Below are 25,418 nucleotides of genomic sequence, written 5' to 3'. Positions count from 1 at the left end.
GCATGGATTTGCATTACTTACATCGACATAGCAGCAGTCAGCAATATTTTAAACACCATCAAGGTTCAGGGAGTCAACAGCATCAGTTGTAACTGATTAAAAATTTGATTATTTTTGTTAGTAGATATTGCCAAGTAGATTTTCCTGCCCCAGAACTCATGTATCTGCTCAGCACAACCCTATGTTACCTGTGAATATCTGAACTTCTAAATAAACCACAGTAACTTCACATCTGATAACTAGCCCCAGCTTTTCTTTAATGCTGGCTCAGTCACTTTTACTCCATACACGGTGGGCAGCACAGATATGCTGCTTGGGATGCGCAGTAAAATGAAGGTGTGATTTTATCGTGCTCTAGCTATGATGCTTTAGTATGTCAGTCCTCAGCACTTGCTAGCAACCAGAGCAGGTATAAACAGATATACTAAGGCAAAAAGAGCTTGCTTAGTTTTATATTCCTAGTCATTCCCTCCTTTCCCACAAATGTCTATCTTTTTTTTTTTCCATTCAGTGACAGCAAGAACTTGCACCTTCCCAGGCTGTGAAGAACTGAAGACAGACTGCATAGCTGTGCAGGAGCCAGGGAGTGACTCAAAATCAAGTGGGCATAACTGGCACAGGGTGCAGGATGGAGCCCTCTATATAATGTAAGGTGGAGGTACAGTGTCCTTAGATGCAAGCTGATGCAGCAGTAGGGTTTACCTCTCCCCTCCCCATACCCAGTTACATTAATAGCAGTGCTCTTGCACTGGAAAAAAACAAGGTCTCTTTTGGCTTATTTTCCGGTTTCCGACCTGTGCTGATGCTCCCACCACAACAGTTGATATCCTGATGCTCTTCATACTCCATTGCATCCAGAGTTGTTCCTTTGATGCTCTACTGTTATTGCAGCTCAGACTAAAACTGACACCCAAGTGTGCTTGCCTATACTCCAGTCACACATTCCCACCACTGGGTATGCAATATCTTAGATGTTTGTATAGCTGTTTACCATCATGGAAGCTGGCCATCTAGTATTTTTTAGGGCATTTACCTCAGAAAAAAACCCTTGGAAAAAAGTAAATATTATTAATACATGAGAGCTAGAACAGCAGAAACACAGAGGTTCAAATCCAGAAAATCAGCTTTGGTGTCTATGTCAGTTTGTAGACAACAATTGGATGCATAAGTATAATACCATGAACCTCAAAACTCTGGCTTATACTTCTAGTGCCTAAGGTTCATAGCTATCTAGATTTAATGGTAAAGTTCCTTTGCCTGCAGTTCTCCTTCTGTGAATAACTGGAACTGCCTCTATCTCTTTATGCCTAGCAACTCAGACCTCTCATTCCTGAACTGACCAGGATCTGAAAATCAGGCTTTGCTGAAATATATCCACTGAGCTCTTTCTCTGGAAGAGGTATTCCAGCTGGTTATGGTACCTAGGAAATGAGTGGCTGGATTCTGTGCTTCCCCCTGCTTATACAGAGTCAAACTTCTCCTTTTCCCTCCTTGCCCTCTCTCTTATCCACTAGGACCTTAGGTACTTGAGTTATGCCAGTGGACAAGTGCTCTTAGGATTTTTTGTCTGAAGTTACTCCATTATTCAGACAAGAATCGAAGATTCACTGGAAAAAAGAGATAAGATTATTTTAAATTAAAAAAAAATGTCCTGATGACTTTCTTAAAGCAAAGGCTGGAATCTAGGTCTGCTACACAACAGATGAGCAGCTTATTTGCCCTCCAGGTTGTTTAGGCTATAATTTCTGTCTGCACAAAAGCCTACACATTTTATAGAAGGAACAGTTTCTCCATCCCACCTTGTCTTGTTCCATGTATTTCCTTCTTCTTCCTCCAGACCTTGGAGCCTGGGGTCTGGGGCATAGTCTCAGGCAGTCTGCAGAAATATGGTGTACCATCCACCGAGTCTGAAGAACGGATTAAAATCATACTTCAAACTTCTGAATGAGTTCTCTGACCACTGAACTCTTGTATAGAAATGTGTCTGTTTCTCCTAGTTTTAGAAGACAGGAGTGACTCTTTCTGTAACCCCTGACAGATGCTGACTCTGCAGGTTAGGCACCTAACCCTTGGTAGAGTATTCCTCTTCAGAGGCTGAGCATGTGAAAGTTTTCCACATTAAAAAAAGTAAGTCTTTGTAACTATCCAGATGAGACAAACAGAATGATTTGTATCAAATCTCACAGAAGTCTGTGAAAGCACAAGGACTGAGCCCATATTTCCTAAAGTCTGGGCAACTGCCTGTGGCAGTGAGCACCCCTGCTCTTTGTGGCTGATAACGGATGCGTCTGTCTGCTTTGTGGAGCACCTGGGGCAGTGTTTGGCTTCTGCTAAACAGGAGCAAAAGAGCAGAGATTCTAGTTGTCCTGGCACATGTTTGCTTACCTATAGTCATAGCTGATACTATAATAACTGCCTTCTCGTGATTGAAAATGGGACAGCTGCTGTTTTAACAGATCACCAACCATTGACAGCGGTACAGAGTATTTTACTTTGTGAAGCCACCTGTCCCATACTTTACCAATTTACCTACCGAAAAGAGAAATAGCAGTGCTCCTTCTGCTCTATTTTTGCCCAAGATTTATTTTATGTTTGCTGGAAAGAGTTTTCTCTTTAATTTTCATTTTTACTTTCACAGGAAAAAGAGAGAAAAAAAGGTAATAACCTACCATTTGGCTTCAGTCACTAGTTACTGTTTCTGAAAATCTAGCAGCTCCTGTATAAAAGTTTTAAGAGTGTGGAAAGTTGTTTCCTATGTGCCTTCGCAATTCTTCAGAGAATTCATCATAATGACTTCTGATTATGTCATTCCCTCATTACAGGATTTCAACTTACTCCTGTTCAAGGGAGTGTACAAATATCACAGAATCACAGATACTGTGTTTATGCTTGGGTTAAGCAGGAAAGCTGCACCTGCAGGGGAAGGCACAGGGCACGTGCTTGCTTTCTGGAACAGTAGAGCTATTAGCTTTGTAGCAAAGGCCTAGAGCTGGAAAGATTGCACTCATTGTGTTGGGAGAATCGTCTGACTGACTGCTGAAGCTGGCCATATGTGTGAAACATTTGTGTGCTTTTCTTTCTATGATTACAGTTATTTCACTAAATAAATAGGGAGAGCTACATTTACTGTCTAAAGTATCCTCATCAATTGCCACTTCCTCTCAAAACATCATCTGTCACATTCCCTGTGACAGGTTAAGGATCATCAGCTTAAGAAAAAGATCTAATGAAACTAATATTTCTGTCCAAGCTGGACTTTTATCAATTTGTATCTGAGTAAACAAACTCAGGTCTTGGTTAAGCTCAGACTGAGTTATGCTTAGTGCAGAATTCACAATTTGGAAAAGAGAAGGTCATTGGGTTCAATCTCAATGATTTTGCTACTCATGTGTAACTTAACAGTGTTTATGTTAACAATGATCCTTTAAGCCTATCCAGGCATCCATACTATATGTAGCTTTCACTACTGAGGTGGAATACCCTGCTAGGAAGATCCTTCCAGCTATATGGCCCGAGTCTGTCAGTGGAATGGCAAAAACTAGACATAAGGGAAGAAAGGGAGCATAAAGACTCCAGTGGGTCAAAATAACTTCTTATGGGTGAGGTAATGAGAGAGAATTCATGACCAGCACAGCAGCAGCAGCTGATGTTAGCCAACCCATCCGCTGCCAATTTCTTGTTGTCACCTTCTCTGCCTGGTTGGGAACTGTAGGAAATGTCTTAGGGCCTGTTTTGGTCTAAGACAAAAAGGGAAAGAAAAGAAACAATTAAAGACAATGTTCACACTACTGGGGTGAACATGTAGGAAAGAAATATCTAGGAATATTTAGGGAAGGTTCTTCTCCCTATTAAAGCAGGACTGCTGGTAACAAGCCATGTGTGATAATAGAATGGCATAATTGAAAATAGAGCATTCTTCTGTGAGAGGTCTGCCTTTTTTAATTTTTAAATTAAAAAAATGTTTTCTGGTTCACACAACTTTTTATACAATCGTGAAGACCTGAGCTCTATTGTAATTACTTTTTTGTAGCACAGTGTGGTTTTGAGGTACAATGAGGCTCTGGCTAATCAATGGGTAAGAGGTTGGGGATTCTTTGCTTACTCAGAGAAGTCTTGATTGAGCTGCTGCTATCTAATATGTGTGTGATTTAGCTTTTTCTTTTCATTTGTCATTCTGCCTTTGGCTTGCAAGACTTGTAATAGGAATGTCACAGCACCAGGAAGGAATCTCACAGGTCAAGTCTAACCTCCTGTTGTCATCAAATATTGTTACAGTGATCTCAAGTGATGCAAAACTGTACAGTATGAATGCCTTGAGGGGGTCCAATCCTAACAGATGGTTGTTGTTTGAAGTGTGAGAGTCCTGCCAATTTGGAATGAGGTTGGAATTCTAAACTGGAAATGAGCAAAAGGGTGGATCTGGGAGAAGCCAGCTAAATGAAACTAAAAAAATCTCAACAACTCAACATCTTGCAGCTTTGGAGACAGGACAAAACCACTTGCCCAGGAGGTAAAAAGGCTTCAAAGGCTGCTTGAGAAAAAATCTGCTGTTTCACCTGCAAGGAGGTGTGGGAGTTTCTAATAGCTGACATAATTTATTGATTTTCTGAGAATAAAGGGGCTACTCTATAGCTATCAGTTTCTTTAAGTCAGCAGACATAATAGTGCTGAGATTGAATGACTTTGCATTCAATGGAGCATCATGAGCTTAGCAATTCATCATGCCAAAGCAAAGGATAGCACATTGCAGGAAGAATGCCTAAGAGAGCACATGACATGTTGTGAATAGCACATAGTAAAACTGGCACCAAACAAGGCCTGGACACCATGATGTATCTAGACAGAGACATCAGTGACAATCACAAGCATTTGGATGTCACTGGAGACCAAAACCAGCAGGATCACCAGCAACTCCTCCTTATACACAAGCAAAATACCACCATTTCACAGTTTCTACTAACACACTTGTATTCTAAACAGGAGGAAAAAGTAGTGTAGCACAGGACCCTTAAAATACTGTTAACTCCTGTTTTAAAAGGATTTATTAGTGCAGGATATGCAAACTGAGGCACCCCAGATATTGATTTGCACCTTGAATATGTACTAATAATTGTTGAGTCAGTGTAGAGAGAGCTGGTAAAGATGCTAGGGAGATGCAACAGCAACACGCAGAAAACCAAGGTACAGAGCAAGTAATGTCCAAAGAATGAATGGACACTCTTCAAGTATATCTATGAAACTCAGAATAGAAAAGACAACTTGAATTTTAGAATGCATAACAAAAAATTAATTTCAAATGAAGCTTGATTCAAGGCTTGCTGATTCTGTATCTCAAAACAGGAAAAGTTTGTCAAAATCAACAAAAGAGAAAGAGTTACAGAAAATCCAATTTCACTAAAACTTCTACTGGAAAAAGCCATCTACAGAGCCTTCTGGAATATGGATCAATTAAAACTAATATAACACAAGCTAATGTAATACATGATCTATATTACGAAATGAAGTGCTGAACACTGGTAGAGAGAATTAGTTTCAAAGGCCATGCTTACAATCACTCTGAACTTTTTAAGAAAATGCTGGGCTCTGTCCCAAACTAAAAATTGTTAGAACTGCTGGACAAGCAAATAGCTGATGTTTTTCAGGTGGAAATGGGAACAGATGGGAATTGATGAAATGAAGAATTATGCTTAAATAAGGACACACTTAAAAGCTTATCCACTACTCTTACAGTACTGCTAAACAGATGTATAAAGAAGGCTGACCAGGGTAAAATTGAATATATTACCATGGTAGTAATAAAAGATGGGCTTACACTTATCTCTGTGATGATTTCAAGATCATTGCTATCTCAACATGGCATAAAAATCACTATCTGTTATCTATACTGAAGGATATATTTGCCTCATTAGCTATGATAAGAATTTCTTTAGCTATATAAAGCCTAATGCTACATAAAGTGGAGACTGAAGATCATAAGAAGTGATGTTAAGAAATATTAGCTTACCAAGGTATATTTCTGTAAAATAGGCTAGCGTTTAGAACAAATGTGTCGTCTTTACCATAGAAGACATCTTATATTGGTTCTCATTAGTGTAACAGGAAAAGTAACTTTGTATCTTATGAAAAATTATATTAAAATACTTCTTGCCTTTGCATGTAGGTCTCTTACCTCTGACAAGCTTAATTATACTCAAATTGAGAGATAAGCCCCAAATGTACTCTGGAGATGTAAAAGGTTTCACCACAGGTCACTGTTCTGTCACTTAAATTTTCACACAGAGAAGGTAGTGTGCATGGCTGTTATTTCTGAAAGCCCACTGCTACACCGTTCATATTCAAGAGTCTCAGTCAATAAGAAAACGTGGCATATTTGTTATTTTACCATTAGTAGCAGGAGATAAAAATAAAGAAGCAGAAGCAAGGACAGTCTGTATGTTTTGCGTCAGGCTGAGTAAAATCTGAAAGAAACTGGTAATACTTAATTTTGGCTTTCACAATAGAATATAGGACAAAAAAGTGCTAATTCATAAACTCTCACAAACCATGTCAATGTCACATTCACTTTTCATGAAATAATCCACTCTATGTGAAAATTTGGTACAGTTTTTGTCCACCATGTTCTCACTGGAAGGCTGCTCCAAAAGCAGCACTGATAATTAGGACCTCTCTCCTCAGGATGATAAAGGGAATGATGAAGCTGTCTTAGAAAAGGAGGCCTGACATACTTTGCTTAAGATGAAAGTTGCCACAGACATGTTTGATGTCTAGAAATATCTTGAGGGAAATGCAAACACCAAGGAAAGGATGGAGCTGTTAAGGCCACAGAACAATTGTGGCACATGCACAAGTACAAATCAGTAGTAGCATAAGTTTACTGATAAGGGCAACAAAATATTAACTGGCATGTAGTAAGTTTTTTATGGTGGATGTAGTACCTGTAACTCAGGGATGTGGGAGATGCCTTTCAGCCTTATATTCCTTATAGACACTGCAGTTTAGCCTTGAAAGCTCTTTCCTACACAGGTTCTTTCCCCTTTGTGCATAGCCAGGATCTGCCTAACTCAGCTCTTGCAGCTGCTGACTGCCCCATTCCTTTTGACAGCCTCTCCTCTGACAGTAATGTAGTATTCCTTTTCTTAAGCTCTGGCATATGAAAGGGATATTAAAGGACTTAAAACTGCCAGGCTCAAGACCCTCATTTAACTATTTCTCAAAAAAGCATTATCTCTGCCAGTGATTTTATTCATAGAATCACAGAATCATAGAATGGTTGAGGTTAGAAGGGACCTCTAGCAATGTCTAGTCCAACCTCCTTGCTCAAGTAGGGTCAACTAGAGTAAACTACCCAGGACCCTGTCCAGATGACTTTTGAATATCTCTAAGGATGGAGACTCCACAACCTTTCTGGGCAACCTGTTTGCATGCTCAGTCATGCTCACAATACAGCAGTGTTATGTTTTCTTCGTGTTCATACAGAACTTCCTGTGCTTCAGTTTGTGCCCTTTGCCTCTCATCCTATCACTGGGCATCACTGAAAAGAGTCTGGTCCCATTCTCTTTCCATCCTCCCTTCAGGGATTTATACACATCGATAGGATCCCACCTCAGTCTTCTTTCCTCCAGGCTGAACAGGCCCAGCTCTCGCAGCCTTTCCTTGTATGAGAGATGCTCCAGTCCCTTGATCATCTTAGCAGCCCTTTGTTGGACTCACTTAAGTAGCTCCGTGTCTCTCTTGTGTTGAGGAGACCAGAACTGGACACTGTATTCCAGATGTGGCTTACAGTTCAGGTTGTAAGTACTCCTACAAGCACAAGAATGAAAATGAAGAGTAACCAGTTACTCTTTCACAGGAGTTTCACATGGACTAATGGGTAGGCTATTAATGGATACAGGATTAGATTGCAGTAGGTACATGGCCTGAATAGCCTGAAGGTTCTCATGTGTGTCAAATACATTCTGAACCATGATGAAACTATTAACGTTGTTGTCTTTATGGATGGTAGTTTCTGAACAGAATGTGGACATGGATCACAGCTTATATCTAAAGGGCTCTCGTTGTCTGAAATGATTTCAAACAAGTCATATTGTTGTCTTTTCTATCCTGCCATAAATATATTAGCATAAATTTTGATCCAGATATTTAGCAAGCAAAGTATGTTGTGGGTCCAAATATGCCTAGAAAATGCATAGCCTGCCAAGCCATTTAACAGCTGTTTCATTGGGGGCATCAAGCTGCTACGAAGCCTTAGCAGAAGGCTTTCCTCTACGACGTCCAATACTTCCTACACTGGTCAACAGCTGCAGTATAATTTGTCATATTATAGCCATTATTTGGAGCTTTGCTGTCACACTTACTTTTAGCAATCAGATCTGTTCAGCAGGATCTGAAGACAGGATATTAAATCAAAACCGAGAAGGTGATATTATAACATCAGTGACTTGTTTGTTATTAATACAGAAAATCCACTCTTCTTACCTTTGTAGTATGGCACACTGAACATTGGAATCACACTAACTAAGGAAAAACTTGCAGGTAGTTTGGAGAGGTTTGCATACAACACTGAATTTGTACAGTTCTTCCCAAATAGCCTAAGAGTTGCATCCTCATAATAAATCCAATAATAACTGAAAAACACAGCAATAGAGAGTGATATGGTATTTTCTGTATGGTAAAGCTGAATGTAATTGCTTTATGGGAAAGGAACAGCAGCAGAGTGAAGTACACAACTCCATAGATGAGTAGCAGATGGCATGTGAAGACATGTGAATGCCTGCATCTCATATTAAGCCAGGCTGATAATTTACTAGAGGTTTTTGTTTTACTTTTATGAATTTTAACATTGGTAAGTGTTTCCTCTAGATGTTCATGAAGAGTTAAAATTCATGTAGAACTCACATACTGTTCTCCCTTAACTATAAATACTTGCATATTTTTACAGCACTCTGTTAGTGCTCACCATGTTTTGAAGTGTAGATGTTCATAGGAATTAGCCAGAGCAAGTGCATGGATGTAGCTAGATTCTGCAAGTTTATACTCATCTACTATCTACAGCTATTTAGAAGCCCTCTAAGCAACTTGATCTCTTCATATTGACTTAATGTTCAAAATTTACACAATCATAGGCAAATGCACAACTCGTGAATACAAGTCCTTCAATACATGACTATTACTGGGTCTTGATTAGGTGAATTCATAGTCAAGAATGCATAGTCATTTTAAGGATCCCACATTGTTTTCTTTGAAGTCAAGAGACAACACAGTAGTCAATTAAACAGCTTTCTTTGAGTGTGACTTCTCCTACATATCAGAAAAACATAGAGCCCAGATTATGTCACGTATCACACCCAAGTGTTTTTACCTTTGGATTCTATTCAGAGTTGACCAGGTAAAATTCAGAATCAATGTTTATTCAGGACATCAATCCCAAATTAAAGCATTTGGAACAATCTGTTCTTACTCCCTTTCACATAATGAAATTTGTCTTTGACTTGAATGGGAGCAGTACTGGGCTCTCTGCAACCACCGATTATACATGTCAATATTGGGCTCGGTTTGAACGATACTGTATTAAGCAGAAGAATAAAATATCATGGAGCTGTTGTGATAACATGACAACATAATTATATGAATTGCAAGAGAAATACAAAGCAAAATATAATACTACATATTATTAGCCTATTTCGCCCTTGCCTCATGATATCTGGACCTTTGTTCTACTTAATTTGGAATGATTTTAAAGTTAAATCTGTATTCATGTTTCTGTTTATGGTCTTGTTCTGAGAGTTCATACACTGAGAAGGCATTGTTGACATGACTGAGCAGGATATTGTCTTTGATTAAATTCACTTTGGAGATTTCTGACTCCAACTGCTAACATACTTGAGGTCCCAATAGCACTGAAAATCTATCACCATGAACTTAGAAAACTTTCCCAAACCAAGAAAGCACTACCACCCTTCACTGGTAAGTCTACAAGAGGCTGAGATATACTTCATTTTACAGCTTCAGATAAAGGAGGCTGTTAGATTTTTTTCAGAATTACATTCATGTAACACGGTATGAAAAATTTCCTAACCTACATCCACTGCAGCATGAAAGGAATATTTGAAAAATATTGTTATCTATGCCTGCAAACTCAGAATCATAGATAATACCACGTGTGCTATTGCTATCTGAGAAAATATCAATCATATATATTTATCCTTATAGTAGGAAAACAATCCTAGTCGTTGTTTACAAATACAGAAAGCTGGCACAGAAATATCAAGTGACCTTCCAAATTTGACACAAAAATATAGGAGAGAAGGAAACAAAGTCTCAACTCTGGACTTAAACCATCTTAGAATCCCTTCCTCTCAGGAAGAATAAAGAAACCTATTCTAATTATTATTATATAATCCAGATTTTTAAAATTCTCAGTCAATAGCAGGATTTCTCAGTGAATTTCATATCTACACATAAGAGACTTGAAGCTCATGGATTTTTCGTTATCAAACTTGAGGCTCAGAATGAGTAGCTAAATTTTAATAGTTTTCTGCAAAGCAAGATCCTTAATGTTCTCACAACATGGAAAAATGTTTTCCAGATTAAATACCTAAGTTGCAACATGACAGAATAGTTTCAGAGTGGAGCAGTTCATCTGAATGGACTTTGGGTAAAATATAAGGTCACCAAATGGATATTTGGCAGCAAAGGTCAAGTCAAAATGGTGGTGTTAACAGCAGAAATAATAGCGATACCACCTTGCAGGCATAAGCAAAGGGTGTCTTTTAATTCAATTACAAAGATATATAGTCTCCTGAAAAGTAATCTCATGCAAACTGAGGTATTAAGATCAGCTAATGACTTAGCTGCTATTTACAGAAGTCTCCAATAAGTCTTTCCTATACTTTCCTGTACTTAGCCTTTTATGTTGTTATAAACAGTGTCAGCTTTCCTACTTTATAACTACATATTTGGAGACATAGTTTCAGAAATTCATGAGTCCACAGAAAACACCACTATAGCTTATTACCACAACCTTTTATTATTAATAGTAATTTATATACCATCCTGATCAATTTTTCATGTATAAACATATTAATGAACTATTTCTTACAACATTTTTAAAAGGAAGCAGCACAGAAAGCATCCTTATGGCATCCTCAGTTTTATTTTACTGTTTTTCATTTCTGGTATGTATGGTAAAATCTGTTAATTGGCATCTCCAAGTTCAAAAGTAAGTCTGTGATGGAGCTGGCAATCATGGTGTTTCATTCTCAAACTCTACTGATAACATAGGTGCAAATCCTTGGTTAGAGCTACCTTAAATTTACAGCAATTTACTCAGAACAGTCAGAACTCTGATCTGCTGACAGTTAGTCCGGTGTTTTCCAAAGCCTGTGTTTTAAATCAGTGCTGTGTTTACCGTAATACGATTCTATTTCCCAACAGGAAATGACATCTTTTCAATAATTAGGTGGCATTCTTTCATCTCTTTGAGTTTCCATGTTTACTTTTAAAAATCAACATTGCAAATTTTAAACTGCATTATATATTAAATTACTGATTTTAAAATTCAAAATCAAGGCAGAGCTAAAGAGACAGAATAAATGAGATCGAAAGGAGCTGGAAGGAGGTTAGCAAAGACATGCAAGCTTTTAGCAAAGTAAGAAAAGGAAGTAAAAGATGAACGAGAGAATTAGAAAACTCACAACTGACTAAAATAATAAATTCCTTTGTTTTAATTGAGATTTGTTCTAGAGTGACTAATGAAGGATTTGAATATTCATTGCAAGAACAGCCATGTTATAAAAAGTAGTGCTCAGCTACAACCAGCAAGCATCCCTCCTTTGGGTACCTGCTGAAGCTTCTATGGAGTTGAGAGACTGCACATCTGCTCCTTCCTGTGGGTTACAGCTTCTCAGATCTGCAGGCAGAGTTGATGAGCCTTGGTCATCAGGCACAAGGTTCACACTGTTGGATCCTACCTCACACTGCCTCCTATCTCAGCCTGTATCATCACAGCACGCATTGCCTCTCTCACTCCATCATCTCCTATGTCAAATGCAGCTACTCCCACTGACCTGTTGTACTCAAACCATCAGCACTCGGCATATGGAAAAGGAACAGCTGTTCCTTTGATGGCAGTCCAGGCAGGAGGGGGAAGAGGTGGTACCAAAGCAGTGTCCACATTAAGTTTATGGCCTCTTCCTATCCATGGCCAGCCACCAGCATGGCTGATTATATACTGTTGTGTTTCATGTATAGGAAATGAAAGACGCCTAAGAAGGCAACATAAGTACAAAAAAAGCCATGAAGTTATCTCTTCCTCCGTCCTGCACACTTCTTTCAAATGCAGCTACTCACACTTTGTCTCTGTTGTACCCACAGAACCGGGAGCCTGTAAAACAGGAACTAAAGGAAGAGAATGCTGCTCACTAGGGAAGCTGTCTCTTCCTCCTCCTCATACTGCCGTAGCTGAGTCAACAAGGACATATGACCTGCTCCTCCCACAGTATAAAAGGAAAAGCATCTGTTAGGGTTTGCTTTAGTGGAGCCTTTTGGAGACTTGTAACCCACTATGTTCTGAAACAACTCTGAAACTGTCCTCCAAGTTCTCTGAATTCCTTTGGGTTATTTTTATTAGCCTGTGTCTGCTTCTCTCAAGATTTAAAATATCTGGATTTTTGCTGAGGATGTTTAACAAAATCTTTCTTAAAAGAAATGAATTAATCTTACTGAACGGAAATGTTAGTATAATTAATGAAAGTGGGTAAGCAGATGGTTCTTGGGATATAATAAAGATTCATTTTGTGAGCATGTTTTTTTAATATCTCACTCATTAAATAGAACCTCATATATGTATATCCTGTAAAACAAAGTAGTCAAATACAATCTCACAGTAATGACTGCAAGATAAATACCTGACAAGCTCATTCACAGAAGAGAGGAAATTGAAAGAGATTGTAAATATTAATAAGACTGAAAAATACCTGCTGTGGAAATTGCATGATTAGAAACTTTGGCAGATATGGATACATTCAACTTCCAAAAACCATAGCTACAGTTAGCGAGAAACAATCTAATATTTAATGAGTGAGTGAAGTTAAAGCCAAAAGGCTGCAAGAGAATTAAGTGGAATAAAAGTTAGTAAATTTGTATTTGCTTCACTTTGGCACTGTCAGACATTTCAGCCTGCCTCCTGCAAGTGGTGGGGAGGAAATATTTCCTCTGGGCTTACTATAAAGTAACTGTACTGTCTTTTGACTTAAAAACTCAAAACAGTGCTACTAAGAAAAAAAAGATATGTGAATACATTGCTTGCACTTGCAACTTCCTTCAAATACTGTACCAGCAGAGGGCTCCGTTATCCCTCAGCACTGAAACTCACCTGAGACCGAGGTCCAGGTTCTGGAGAGGACTGGAGATGTTGCAGTAAAGTGCAAGCAGAAACTTGGCTGTGGCTTTAGGAATACTTTTACACTCGTAGAGCGGATGATTACAAAACGCTGAACTAGTCTCATTCATACTTTTTAATTGGAAACGCACTGAGCAAATGCCAGAGTTGTTCGCACTGTTCACTCTGGCAGCCTAAACAAGGAAGTCTTGTTATGCAGCATGGGTTGGGGTTTCAGAGCTAGAACTTGAACCAACCAACACTTGCAGCATCCATAAAACTTGCCACTGGCTCATCACGCTAGCAATTATACAGGCATACATGTTCTGTATGCTCACAGTGATGTCCTGGCAAGAGGCTGAGCATCCCTTCGTCAAAATGAACTGCAGTTCATAGAATAGGAACATAACGGACTTATACGAAGAGAGGAACAATATTTCACACTGACTCAAAGGTAGATGCGGAGCAGTCCCCACACAATGAATCCATTCAAGCAGGCTACATACATGCAAATTATTTAGGTGCTCAAGGAAGCATAAGACACTATGGAAGGAAATCATACATAGGAAAATATTGTGGTAGCATTGCTGTAGTGCTGATTGTGCAAGTCATTGAAATACTGTATAAAGCATGTTTTGAAAATATAAAGCAATAAAAAAATTGGAGTTCTTTTTTCTTTAGCTGATGCGTGTCCTCTGAAGATTGAAAGCTTGTGCTTTCAAGATTTTTCCTCTGTTATCCTGAGGGCTAGAGTCTTCCTGGACAGAAAGCGGAGGCTTTCGCTTTATTAAATGTATGCAGGGGCTAACGCTCCTCGTCGCGTCGCCCTCCGCCGCCTGCCCTCCGCGCTGCCTCCCCCCGACCCCGGGCGGCCGGGCGCGAGACACCTCGGCCTGCGCGCCGGGCGCCGCTCCCCCGGCCCGGCCACTGCCCCCACCCCCTCGGCCTCCCGCCTTCCCCTCCCCTTCCCCTCGCGGTCCCTCCTCCCCGGCGGCGCCGGCCGTGCCCGCCTCGCTCCCCGCCCCGGCTGAGGGGCGGCTGCTGCTGCCGTTGCCGCCGCCGCTGCTGCTGCCGCTGCTGGCGGCAGCTCCGCAAAAATGTCCGAGCGCGGCAGCTTCTACCGGCAGGAGCTGAACAAGACGGTGTGGGAGGTGCCCCAGCGCTACCAGAACCTCACCCCCGTGGGCTCCGGCGCCTACGGCTCCGTGTGGTAGGTGCGGGGCGGGCAGAGCGGCCGGCAGCCGGCAGGTGCTGCGCGCCGGCAGCGGCCGGGCAGCCCCCCGCCGCCCCCCGGCAGCCGCCCCGCGGGCGCAGGGCGGAGGGCAGGCAGTGCCGGGGAGCCGGCAGGCCCGCGCGCCCACGGCGGAGACCTGTGGGCTCATGGCGCGGGCGGCGGGGGGCCCGCGCGCGCTCGCGTGCGTGCGTGGCGGCGGGGCGCTTTCCTTTCAGCACGCGGGGTGCTCGCCGCGCGGCCGCCCCCGCCCCCGCCCCCGCCGCGGCATGCCTCGCGGTAACCGGGGCAACCGGGCCGGGGGGCGGCCCCCGCCGCGCCGCCCTTCCCGCCGCCGCCGCGCGCCCCGCCGCGCCGTTTAACGGCCCCCCAGCCCGCGCGGCAGCGCGAGGCGCGACCGCGCGGCGTCGCCCCGCCGGGCTGCGCGCAGCCTGCGCCGCGGCGGACCGCGCGCTTCGCCTCTGCCAGCGGGCGGCAGGTCACCCAGCCGTTCGTCGGCTGACGCCACTTGTAGTTGGGTGAAAATTGCCCCCTAGCCAGGAATCCTGCACAGTCATGGTGTGTGCGAGTCGGAAACAAACATTTCTCCCTTCCCAGCGGGCGGGAAGGGCTGTGGGCACGGCTGCGCGATGCCGCCTTGGTGCTGCCCCTCGCTCCGCTGAACGGCTGCCCGCAGCCCGCCTGCTCCGTGATTTTTGCCGTGGCAGCGACAGGTGTGCTCGCGTGTCTGTGAGCCGTGTGCTTCCCGGCGGGCCGGTTAACGGGAGCGCCCGCGGGAGCGGGGAGCGAGGAGGCAGGGTGAGGTGCGGGCTCAGGAACCAGCGGAGGTCGGTGGGAGCCGCCCTGGAGAGGGGCGGGGGTCGGGCCAGTCGGCCTGCAAACCGGGCCGAGGGAGAGCGGGGCTTTGCCGGGTGATTGCAGGAGCACTGTGAATTAGGACAGAGCATGGCCCAAGGACTTTGGAGTCTTAGCGTTGCATAAGGATTTATCGCAGCTCCTTATCGTAAAATATTCCCCCCCCCCCTTTTTTTTTTAATAATTAGCTTATCAAGTGTGCATTTTTGGGAACTTCTGGCACTGTAAGGCCAAGCTTATTTGATGCACACTTCACTGTGTTTATAAAAGCTTTGAATCAATTTCTGGAAATAGTGGTAATGTTTAAGGGGTTTCTGAAAAAGAATCATGATTCTTTTATAAGCTACGTAAGTGGAATAATGTAAAAACAATCTGTATGGGCCTTCAGTGAAGTATACTACTAAAGAAATTCTGAAGAAACATTTTTTCTAAACTTTTTGCAGTTGACTAAACTTCTGAATGGTTGTTTTCACTTCTTTTCGTAATCGTGTATGAGAGAATATTTGTGGTGTTTCTTATTGTTTGCTTCCTTTTCTAGCTCTGTGAAATTCCTCAGTTACATGTAAGAATAGGAATATATGTGTGTGTGTATATATATATATATATTATATATATAAAAAAACTCAAACAATCAGCAGAAACACTCAGGACTAGTATCTTGGAATTTTACTCTTTTATTTAGTATTTCAGGTTTCTGCCTTCCCTAGAGAACTCTAGGGAAATACTATGTGAATATTGTTGTCGTAATTCAGGGGCATAGGCTGGTGTTTATCTGATTGTTGTGAATAGTTTCACAGAGACCTAGTTTATTTAGACTATAAACTTTTACTTTTCCTTCTCCCGTATTGTTTGCAAACTCACAGCCGGATATGGAGTGTGAGAAGTACAGTAATTTCCTAGTTAAACATGCATTTCTGATTATTTTTCCTATTTATGCTTAAATAGTTTCAAGGTGAAAACCTACTGTGCTGAATTTTGTAATGATATGCCAAGACTTTTGAGAACTTGTGAAGGAAATGAAAACATGCTGGTTCATTTGAAGCACAGCTGTGTTTTTTTCTTTTTTTTTTCTTTTTTTTTTTTTTTTTTTTTTTTTAATTTTACTCTGGTAATGGTGTTAATTTATTCTACTTGCTTTTCTGCCTGAGAAACCAAGGAAATCCTAGTATGTTATTAATGAGGGAGCCTAAGAACTGGGATATAAAATATAGGGAAGAAGCCATGGGAAAGATTTACTTTAAAATACATGTTTAAGAACAGCTCACAGGAATAAAATATTACTCTACATTAATAGTCCTGTTAACATCAATGAACTATAAACTCAAGCAAAAGCTTGAATGTGAGGAAAAGGTTTACCTGTGCCTCAGAAAAGCTATCTATTTTTAGTGTCTATTGAAATTGATTTTTTTTTCTCTATATATGCACATGCCTTACCCAGGAAACCCATGAGACACAGTCATTCCTTTGAGTAATAGGCTGTATAGCTTTTGTGGATAATTGCACTCCTATTCAGTAACATACTTAAAAACTTATTTAAGTCTTATGGAAATCAGTGGAATTAAATAATTTTTTTAAGTGCTTTGCATAATAGACACTGTAGTCCTGTTCGAAACAGGAACAACATTGTTGTTCATTGTTGAACAACAAATCATTTTATACCTCAATGAAACTCTTCTATACTCTTTTCCTTTCCTTTATTACTGCAAATTATCAGTCATGTCTGATAGACTTGTGCAACTAAAGTGAAATTTGTTAAAAAGAAACATTATGTAAATATTTGCATTAAGCTATCTTCTGCTTACTCTTTTTATGCATGCAGTTCAAAGTCAATATAATAATATCAATATCAAGCATAGTGCTTCCCAGTAGATTTTTCTTCCTTTTCATTTAAATTTGGAGTATGTATAAAATACAGATCCTCTTTAGTGCAAACACTTCTACTGCTTTTCTTACTCTTTTTATCTCACAGGATAAAAAGAAGTCCTTGGAAATCCTTGAAAGGACTCAGACACACTGTCAAATGGCATTGCACTTTAGCATCCATATGAACCACATGGAGAACTATGAAGTTGTTCCCTCGAGTATTTGTAGTGCATTTTGCATTACATATGTATCTTCTGCAGAGAGTTCTGCGGTTCTGCAGAGGTCTTCCTTACCTGGGTTGTCTCCTGTAGCCATTCAAGCTGGTGGATATTCTGTCATTTGCTGCTGTTGGATCTGATTTCGTAAATTTAGAAAAAGCTTCAATCTCTGTGAAAATATGGTGTATATATGGTGATTATGTTAATTACATAATAATTGTTATGTTTAAAATGATTAATGGAGTCTTCAACAGTATTTTCTGTCAGCTTTTGTTTTGTTAAAGGTTACTTCCATAATGGCAAATACTAAATTTACATGTTTCATTTAGAGGTGTTTTCTTTTTGTGCTATTGATTTGTTCCTCAACTTGTATTTTTTTGTACTAGAAAACTATTTTAACTAGAGTCAAAACTGAATTACGTAGTTTAATTTAAAATTTTATTAATAAATGCATTTGCACAGTTTTCACCCCGACCATAGGACTTCTCTCTCACTAAAGGGCTAGTTGGCTTTTGTAGAGCAGATGCTGCCCCTTCTACCTGTGAGTTTTAAAAATATTTTTGGTTTTAAGGGCAGTATTTAAGCTGATGAACCCTTAGACGAGAAGCAAGCAAACTAACTTTCACAAGATAATTTTCAACAACCATTATTTTGTTTCAAGCCTAGAGAAAAAAGGATCGAGTTGGTCTCAGGTCAAATTGCATTTTAAACTCTTGTCCCTCCTGACTATACCTCTTAAATGATAATTCTAGCTGTGTTTCAGTCTCTGAACTATGCTTTACTGCTTGTAAATTGGATCTCTGGCCTGCAGCATCTCTGCCTCACAACCATATTACCGTGGCAGGTCCAATAGAGTTTTGTATCTCTAAGCCTCTTCTTTTGTAAGTTGGCGTTAGCATCTGATTATAGTGGCGGGGGAAGTGCTTCTTTATCTCTTTTTTTTTTTTTCTTTTTAAAGACTTTTTTTTATTATTTACTCCAAATTGTGTAACACACATAGCAAAAGGTTTTTGTTTTGTATTTTAAAGCCTGTATGCTTCTTTTCATGCCAGCTTTTGTAAGCTGTCTTCCAACCTACTTAATCATGTCTTTGCCTGGGAGGTATAGACAGTCTTCTATAACATGCTTTCTGTGAGCTCTCCAACAGGTTGTTTCTCATTAGCCTATTGAAAATCCCTCTTTTGCTTTCTTTGAAGAGAAAATACCTTGCAAGATTAAGATAAGTGAGGCAAGAGCTGCTTTTTTTTCCTATTAGAAACTTCCTCAGAGGTCTTTGGCATCAATAGTGCTTTCTCTGCTGTTTTTTCCTTACTTTTTAGCTTCAACATGCAGTCTTCTTTGGTTTTTAGATGTATTTTCAAGCAATGCCTAACATAAACCTCAAGTTACTTTTAAGTATATGTTTAAAAAAAGTGTCCTGCTAACTCAGACTGCAGTAATACAGGCCTCAATTCAGGAAAGCAGATAAGCATAGTCTGCCTTGAATCAGTCATTCACTCAATGCAGCACTTAAACAGGTCCCTACATCCCACTGACTTTAAGTGCACACTTAAGATCCATTAAATTTTTATCCTGGCTTATCCTGTGTAAAAATCTTGAGTTTTTTTTAGGCTTCTGTTTTACTTTAGGGAAGTACAAGTGGAAAAGTAGAAGCAGAAAACTTTAAAGTTTAACCCATTCTTTCCCCCATTCGACCCAATCCTATGATTTCTAGTAGGATTATAACTTGCAAATATTTGAGGATTCTGTCTTTCAAGATTGAGACATAAGATCACTGATATTGTCCTTTTCAGATCAAGAACCTCTAAACAAGTGCTGAGACAACTCAGCAGTGTGTGAAGTTTTTTAAAAACTCATAAACTGTCTTTGACTGAAAAAGAAAACAATTCTGTATCTAGGCTTTTATTTGATGATTTCTGAATGATACTGTTTTTTAAAGGGACCTTTTCATTAACTATAGTGACACTAAGTATATTTTTTTCATCTAAAACATCAATTTACAATGATACATAGCATACAGCATTACTGGAATTATGCTTATTTAGATGGTAAATGTTTAGATAAGCTTTTAGAATAGTAATAACACGTATGATGTATATGTATGATGCATATGCATCAGGAAACTGAAGACCTTAGAGATCTATACAGCTAAAGTTAGAATTCTAAACTCATATAGTCAGTTGATTTTAGTGTGTGTTCCTTTAGGCCAGGCCTCTTTTAGATGAGATCTCTTATTTCCAATGCAAATACAGAGGCTAAAATTCATTCTAAATATGGTTATGGTAATATGTGATTGGAAACATTGCATCAAACAGTATTGTTAATGTAGCACTTAGGCAGCTTCTAACTTGGACAGCACCTATTTTTGGCATGCATCTTTTAGAAGTACATTTTTGAAGACTTTCAGTTGTTTTACAGATATTTAAAAGGGGAGCCTTTTTGAGCTTATTCAAACACTTTGCAAACAGGGTGAGAGATGAAGGCATTCAAGTCTGCTCAGAGACAGGACAGCTTGTAAGAGTGAATAAAAGTAATAATCATACTTACAAGCAAGATCTTGAGAGTGAGCTTGCAATAGGGAGTAGCAATGATTAAAAAGGGGCCACATGGTCAAAGTTATAGATCAGGAGAAGGATCTTTACGGCAGTGTCACAAGAATTAATAGATGAATATGGATGTAGCAACAAAAAATACTGCAGAATGCAGAAGACCCTCAGGAATATGATGATATAGCTATTGGGGATGAAGTTGCAATGGGTTTGCAGGTATGAAGCTAAACGAGGGCAAGAATTCAAGAATGTGTAAAAATAGATCAAAGAAAGAAGAAGATGGAAGAGTATTGGCCAGGGAGATATCACTAGAGGGTTCAATGAGGGTTGGGGGGGTGGAGCACTAGGATGGGATTTGGTTTACTTGTAATTCCTTTTGTCTAGTTTTATTTTGTGTATTTTTCAGACGTTGAAACAGCATAGTCATTGACTTTGGAGAGGAAAAGGAAATGGAATGGTAATTAGTGGAGTCAAGGTTCGTATTTAAAGTGAAAGTAAGAATTCTTTTAATGAAGAAGATTGAATCAGGGAGGAAGTGGCTGTGGAGAAGGATAAGACTGACTGAGAATAGCTGTGACAGAGATCTGTAGGTATGATTCTGTCACTGAGCCAGTGACATCTGTATGTGTGAGGGAGCTGATGGAGGGAGTTGTAGAAGGGAGAAGAGAAGGCAAGCTCAGAACGTGGGGACTTTGTATTTTGCTGCTTTTTTCAGGAGGAATTAATGAATTTTTTTAAAGAAATGGGAGCAGGAGATGAAAAAGGCTTGAGGAGTGAATCAGTTGTGGCAGAAATGCAACAAAAAATGTAGAATTATGGCCTTCCATTTGGTTGTGGGACTACATTAGCCAAGTAAAAGTCTGCTACAGAGGGTCTCCTCCATCCTTACTGCATTACCATTTGTGGTAATCTGCACCTGCCTGACCACATGTGGTCATAACCCTTTGCCCCTCCTTTCCTGCTATCACATCTGATCACAATTGCAGCTGGTTAGGACACACAGTCCCAGTTCCTGAGTCCTTAAAGTCCTAAGGTTTGGCTCCCTCAAGAAAGCTGTTTGCAATTTCAGGACCTTATAGCTAGTTGGTATCAAAAATCCAGTATGTTAGTTCTGCACATACAGTCTGTGCAGGGGAGTTTCAAAACCCTTACATGATCTGGGAACAGAAGTGCTATCATTTAATATTTTGGCCATTGTACAGAGAGAAAAAAAGGAAACATCAAGGGGGAGTAGAGGAGGAATAGGAGAAAAAAGCACAATAATGTAAGTGAGATTATGCCTGTTTAGGTTTGTGAATGTATTTGAAGGCATTCATATTTTTCATGTTAAACTTAATGTTTTCCTGTCTAAAATACGTGGTTATTTTAGTATCCGTGAGTTGGTAACATGCGCTGAGGGAACTAACAGCTTATAACCTCAACCTTCTGTATGCTTTTCTCAACAAGAGTAATTCTAAACATAGCACTCTCACTGGTTTAAACTATAATGTTTATAACTTACCCTACAGAAGTGTGATTAGTCCTCTGTAATGTTATTTGTGTGTTTAAGTAACTGTGGGCAGGTAAGAGATAGACTAGAAAACAAAACAAAAAAAAAAAAAAGCTGGTAGATTCAGAGGCAGATACAGCATTGTTATCATTTTGTGATAGCAGCTATCATTTTGTGAAAGAAGATTGGAAATGGATTTATATAAACATTGATAACAATTATTTTTTAGTATTTTTTCAATGTCTGCTTAAAAATATGTAATTATTTTTGTGTATTATATAGTATGTATATAATACATAAGTACATAAGTATGTACTTATTTTTGATATACAGCAATTATCTGGCATATGTAAGAGCTGTTTTGTACTTTTGTATTCAAATCTAGTTGTAAATTCATCTGAGATCCTTGACAATGATTGTACTAAAGCCAAAAAAAGTGATGCTAGTACTCAGCATAGTGTTTGGAATAATATTCAAGTGATAAGATATAATTTTACAATGCAATAACTTGTCATCGTTTAATAAGAGTTTTTTCTCTAATGAGATTAATGTATCATTTCAGAGCTGCTTGTTATTCATCTTCCCACCCTTTGCTATATTACCTTCTGAATTTTCTTTATGGATCCCTTCTGATGTACTTGCAAGTCATTATTTGTGAGGTCTCGTAAACAAAGCGGTCTGCTGTCTCTACCTTAATTCTAACTATCAGAGGGAGGAAATCACCAGCCTAAACCTGCATAAAGTAACAAGGTGTTTATAAAGAAGAAACAAATGAAACAATTCTGGGTTTACTTTGTTGCTTGATTTAAGCTAACTGTTGCTGATACTGGCGGCTGACAAACATGTTCTGATGTGCTTGTGCTACATTGCCAGTAGTTCTTATGGTCCATTTTCTAGTATTGGATAGATGTCCTATGTACATTTTTTAAGACTATATCACAATAAAAAGGTACGCTCTATTAAAAGAGCTATTGGGAAAAAAAGGAAAAACGATTCTGGAGAGGACACAAAAAGATAACAATCAAAATCCTGCGAACAAAAATCAAAACGAATGTTATCCTTATGATGACTTTCTTTGACTCCTGTGACATTTGTATGAGAGATAAAGAGTTGTCATTCACCACAGTTTTGAGGAATTGAGTGGTGTGACTGGATATTTGAAAATGTCCCATGATGGAGTTCTTGTGTATCTCCTTTCATCTGATTTACTTGCCAGTGCATAAAGTCTGTCTGCCTCAATGATCAGTTATCTGTATATCGAACTTCCCTTCCCTCCTTTCCCCCCAGTTCTTGCTGACATACATCTTTCTGCTGCCATTATTTGCTTGTCTCAGAAAATCTGGATGTTAAAACTGAAGGGGAAATTGGGCCACAAGGAAGTAGGTGTGTATTGCCTATGAGGAAAGAAGGTAATAGGTACTTAAATGGTGGGTAAGTTCTGTAGGTAGGTGTAGACAGGAATGGTCTGTAGGTAAGTGCTCAAAGTTGTAGTTGTACCAGATATGTGGCAGAAATTCTGTATAATTTCTCTTTTGGATTCTAGATACCACCTTCTTTCTTATCAAAATCAGCGAAGTTCAGGTCATGTGAATCCATGTTTTGAGCATGAACTGCATTTTCTTTTCTTTGTTTTTGCTCCTTGCACTTCATGCAACAGGTAAGCTTAGCACGTTCTGGAGAAATGTGGCCCTTAGGTTAACCAGTGAAGTAGAGAAATTATGGTTTTGGTTAACCTGTGAAGTGGAGAAATTAGGAGGATAGGATTAGAGACCTTCTGGGCAGGCTAGACATCCACAAATCCATGGGCCCAGATGGGATGCATCCACAGGTACTGAGGGAGCTGGTGGATGTTGTTGCCAGGTTGCTGTCCATCATCCTTGAGAGGTCCTGGAGAACTGGAGGGGTACCTGAGGACTGGAAGAAAGCCAATGTCACTCCAGTCTTCAAGAAGGGCAAGAAGGAGGACCCAGGCAACTCTAGGTCAGTCAGCCTCACCTGCATCCCTGGAAAGGTGATGGAACAGCTCATTCTGGATGTCATCTCCAGACATATGGAAGAAAAGAAGGTGATCAGGAGTAGCCAGCATGGATTCACCAAGGGGAAATCCTGCTTAACCAATCTGATAGCCTTCTGTGATGGAATGATGGTAGATGAGGGCAGAACAGTGGATGTTGTGTACCTTGACTTCAGCAAGGCTTTTGATACATAACGTCCCATAACATCCCAAATTCCCATAACCTCCTCCTAGAGAAGCTCAGGAAGTGTGGGTTAGACGAGTGGACAGTGAGGTGGATTGAGAACTGGCTGAAAGGCAGAGCTCAGAGGGTCATCATCAGTGGCGTGGAGTCTAGTTGGAGGCCTGTGGCTAGTGGCATCCACCAGGCCTCAGACTGGGTCCCATCCTGTTCAACTTCTTCATCAATGACCTGGATGAAGGGATGGAGTGCCTCCTCAGCAAGTTTGCTGATGATCCCAAGCTGGGAGGAGTGGCTGACACACCTGAGGGCTGTGCTGCCATTCAGAGAGACCGGGACAGGCTGGAGAGCTGGGCGGAGAGGAACCTCGTGAGGTTCCACAAGGGCAAGTTCAGGGTCCTGCACCTAGGGAGGAATAACCCTAGGCACCAGTACAAGCTGGGGGCTGACCTTCTGGAGAGCAGCTCTGTGGAGAAGACCTGGGAGTGCTGGTGGATGACAAGTTGACCATGAGCCAGCAATGTGCCCCTGTGACCAAGAAGGCCAATGGTCTCCTGGTCTGCATTGGGAAGAGTGTTGCCAGCAGGATGAGGGAGATGATCCTGCCCCTCTACTCAGCCCTGGGGAGGCCAAATCATCTTGAGCACTGTGTCCAGTTCTGGGCTCCGCGGTACAAGAGAGACATGGAGCTACTGAGGAGAGTCCAGCATGGGGCTATGAAGATGATCAAGAGGGCTGGAGCATCTGCCCTATGAGGAACGGCTGCGAGAGCTGGGTGGGGGGAAGGTGGTAATCTTATCAATGTGTACAAGTACCTGAAGGGAGGGTGTCAAGGGGACAGGGACAAACTCTTTTCAGTTGTCCCATGTGACAGGACAAGAGGCAATGGGCAGAAGTTGAAGCACAGGAAGTTCTGCCTGACCGTGAGGGGGAATTTCTTCACTGTGAGAGTGACGGAGCCCTGGCACAGGTTGCCCAGAGAGGTTGTGGAGTCTCCTTCTCTGGAGATCTTCAAGGCCTGCCTGGATGCAACCCTGTCTAACATGCTCTAAGTGACGCTGCTGAGCGTCTAGGTTGGACTAGATGATCTCCAGAGGTCCCTTCCAACCTTACTGATTCTGTGATTCTATGAAGGAAGTAAAAAATAGTAGCCTAGAACAATATGAGTAACCTTTACATGCAGTGTCATTGCCACAGGGACCAAATTTAAGGATCCACTTGGGTACAGTATTTCCTCAAGTTTGTTAGAGTGTATCCATACAGTTACCAAACCTGCAATGTTGGGTTGAAAGCCTCACAGACTGGGACACTAATTTGTATAAAAAATTGGAAATGTTAGCTCTTCTTTGTATGTTTACAGCTACTCAAATGAAGCTCTGATTTAGAGTAAGCATATCTAATTGTTTGGACAGATACAACACTTTCACAAACATAAAATCATGCTTTACAGACAACCAAAACCTTGCAGTTATCTGGGGTGATGCAGTCTAGAATACCATCAGATAATGTAGAAAAGAATAGCAGTTCACTGCAGACACACGAGTCTGGTAACACATAATCACCTTGGTCATGCCTTCATTTTGAATCTGCTAGACCTGAGTGGGCTTCTGGAATGAAGATAATTTGTTAGATCACTACAC

At 40.6% G+C, this 25,418-nt stretch overlaps 1 protein-coding gene across 5 annotated transcripts in view; it reads left to right on the top strand.

Annotated features, from left to right (window-relative positions):
• The first annotated feature begins 14,393 nt into the window (after nucleotides 1–14,393).
• Nucleotides 14,394–25,418, top strand: part of LOC134144256 (mitogen-activated protein kinase 11) — a 38,105-nt gene continuing 27,080 nt past the window's right edge. Inside the window, exon 1 of one of the 5 annotated variants that reach the window (XM_062583052.1) lies at nucleotides 14,394–14,588. In XM_062583052.1, the coding sequence (XP_062439036.1) occupies nucleotides 14,476–14,588 (113 nt within the window). In that variant the 5' untranslated portion in view covers nucleotides 14,394–14,475. The remainder of the gene's footprint in view (nucleotides 14,589–25,418) is intronic. The other 4 variants (XM_062583044.1, XM_062583069.1, XM_062583062.1 and 1 more) reach the window with 4 other exon arrangements.

This window comes from Rhea pennata, chromosome 1, assembly GCF_028389875.1.
Source record: "Rhea pennata isolate bPtePen1 chromosome 1, bPtePen1.pri, whole genome shotgun sequence".
Lineage (NCBI taxonomy): Eukaryota > Metazoa > Chordata > Aves > Rheiformes > Rheidae > Rhea > Rhea pennata.
The sequence above is the reverse complement of the archived record's forward strand: the minus strand, read 5'-3'. Positions and strand labels throughout refer to the sequence as shown.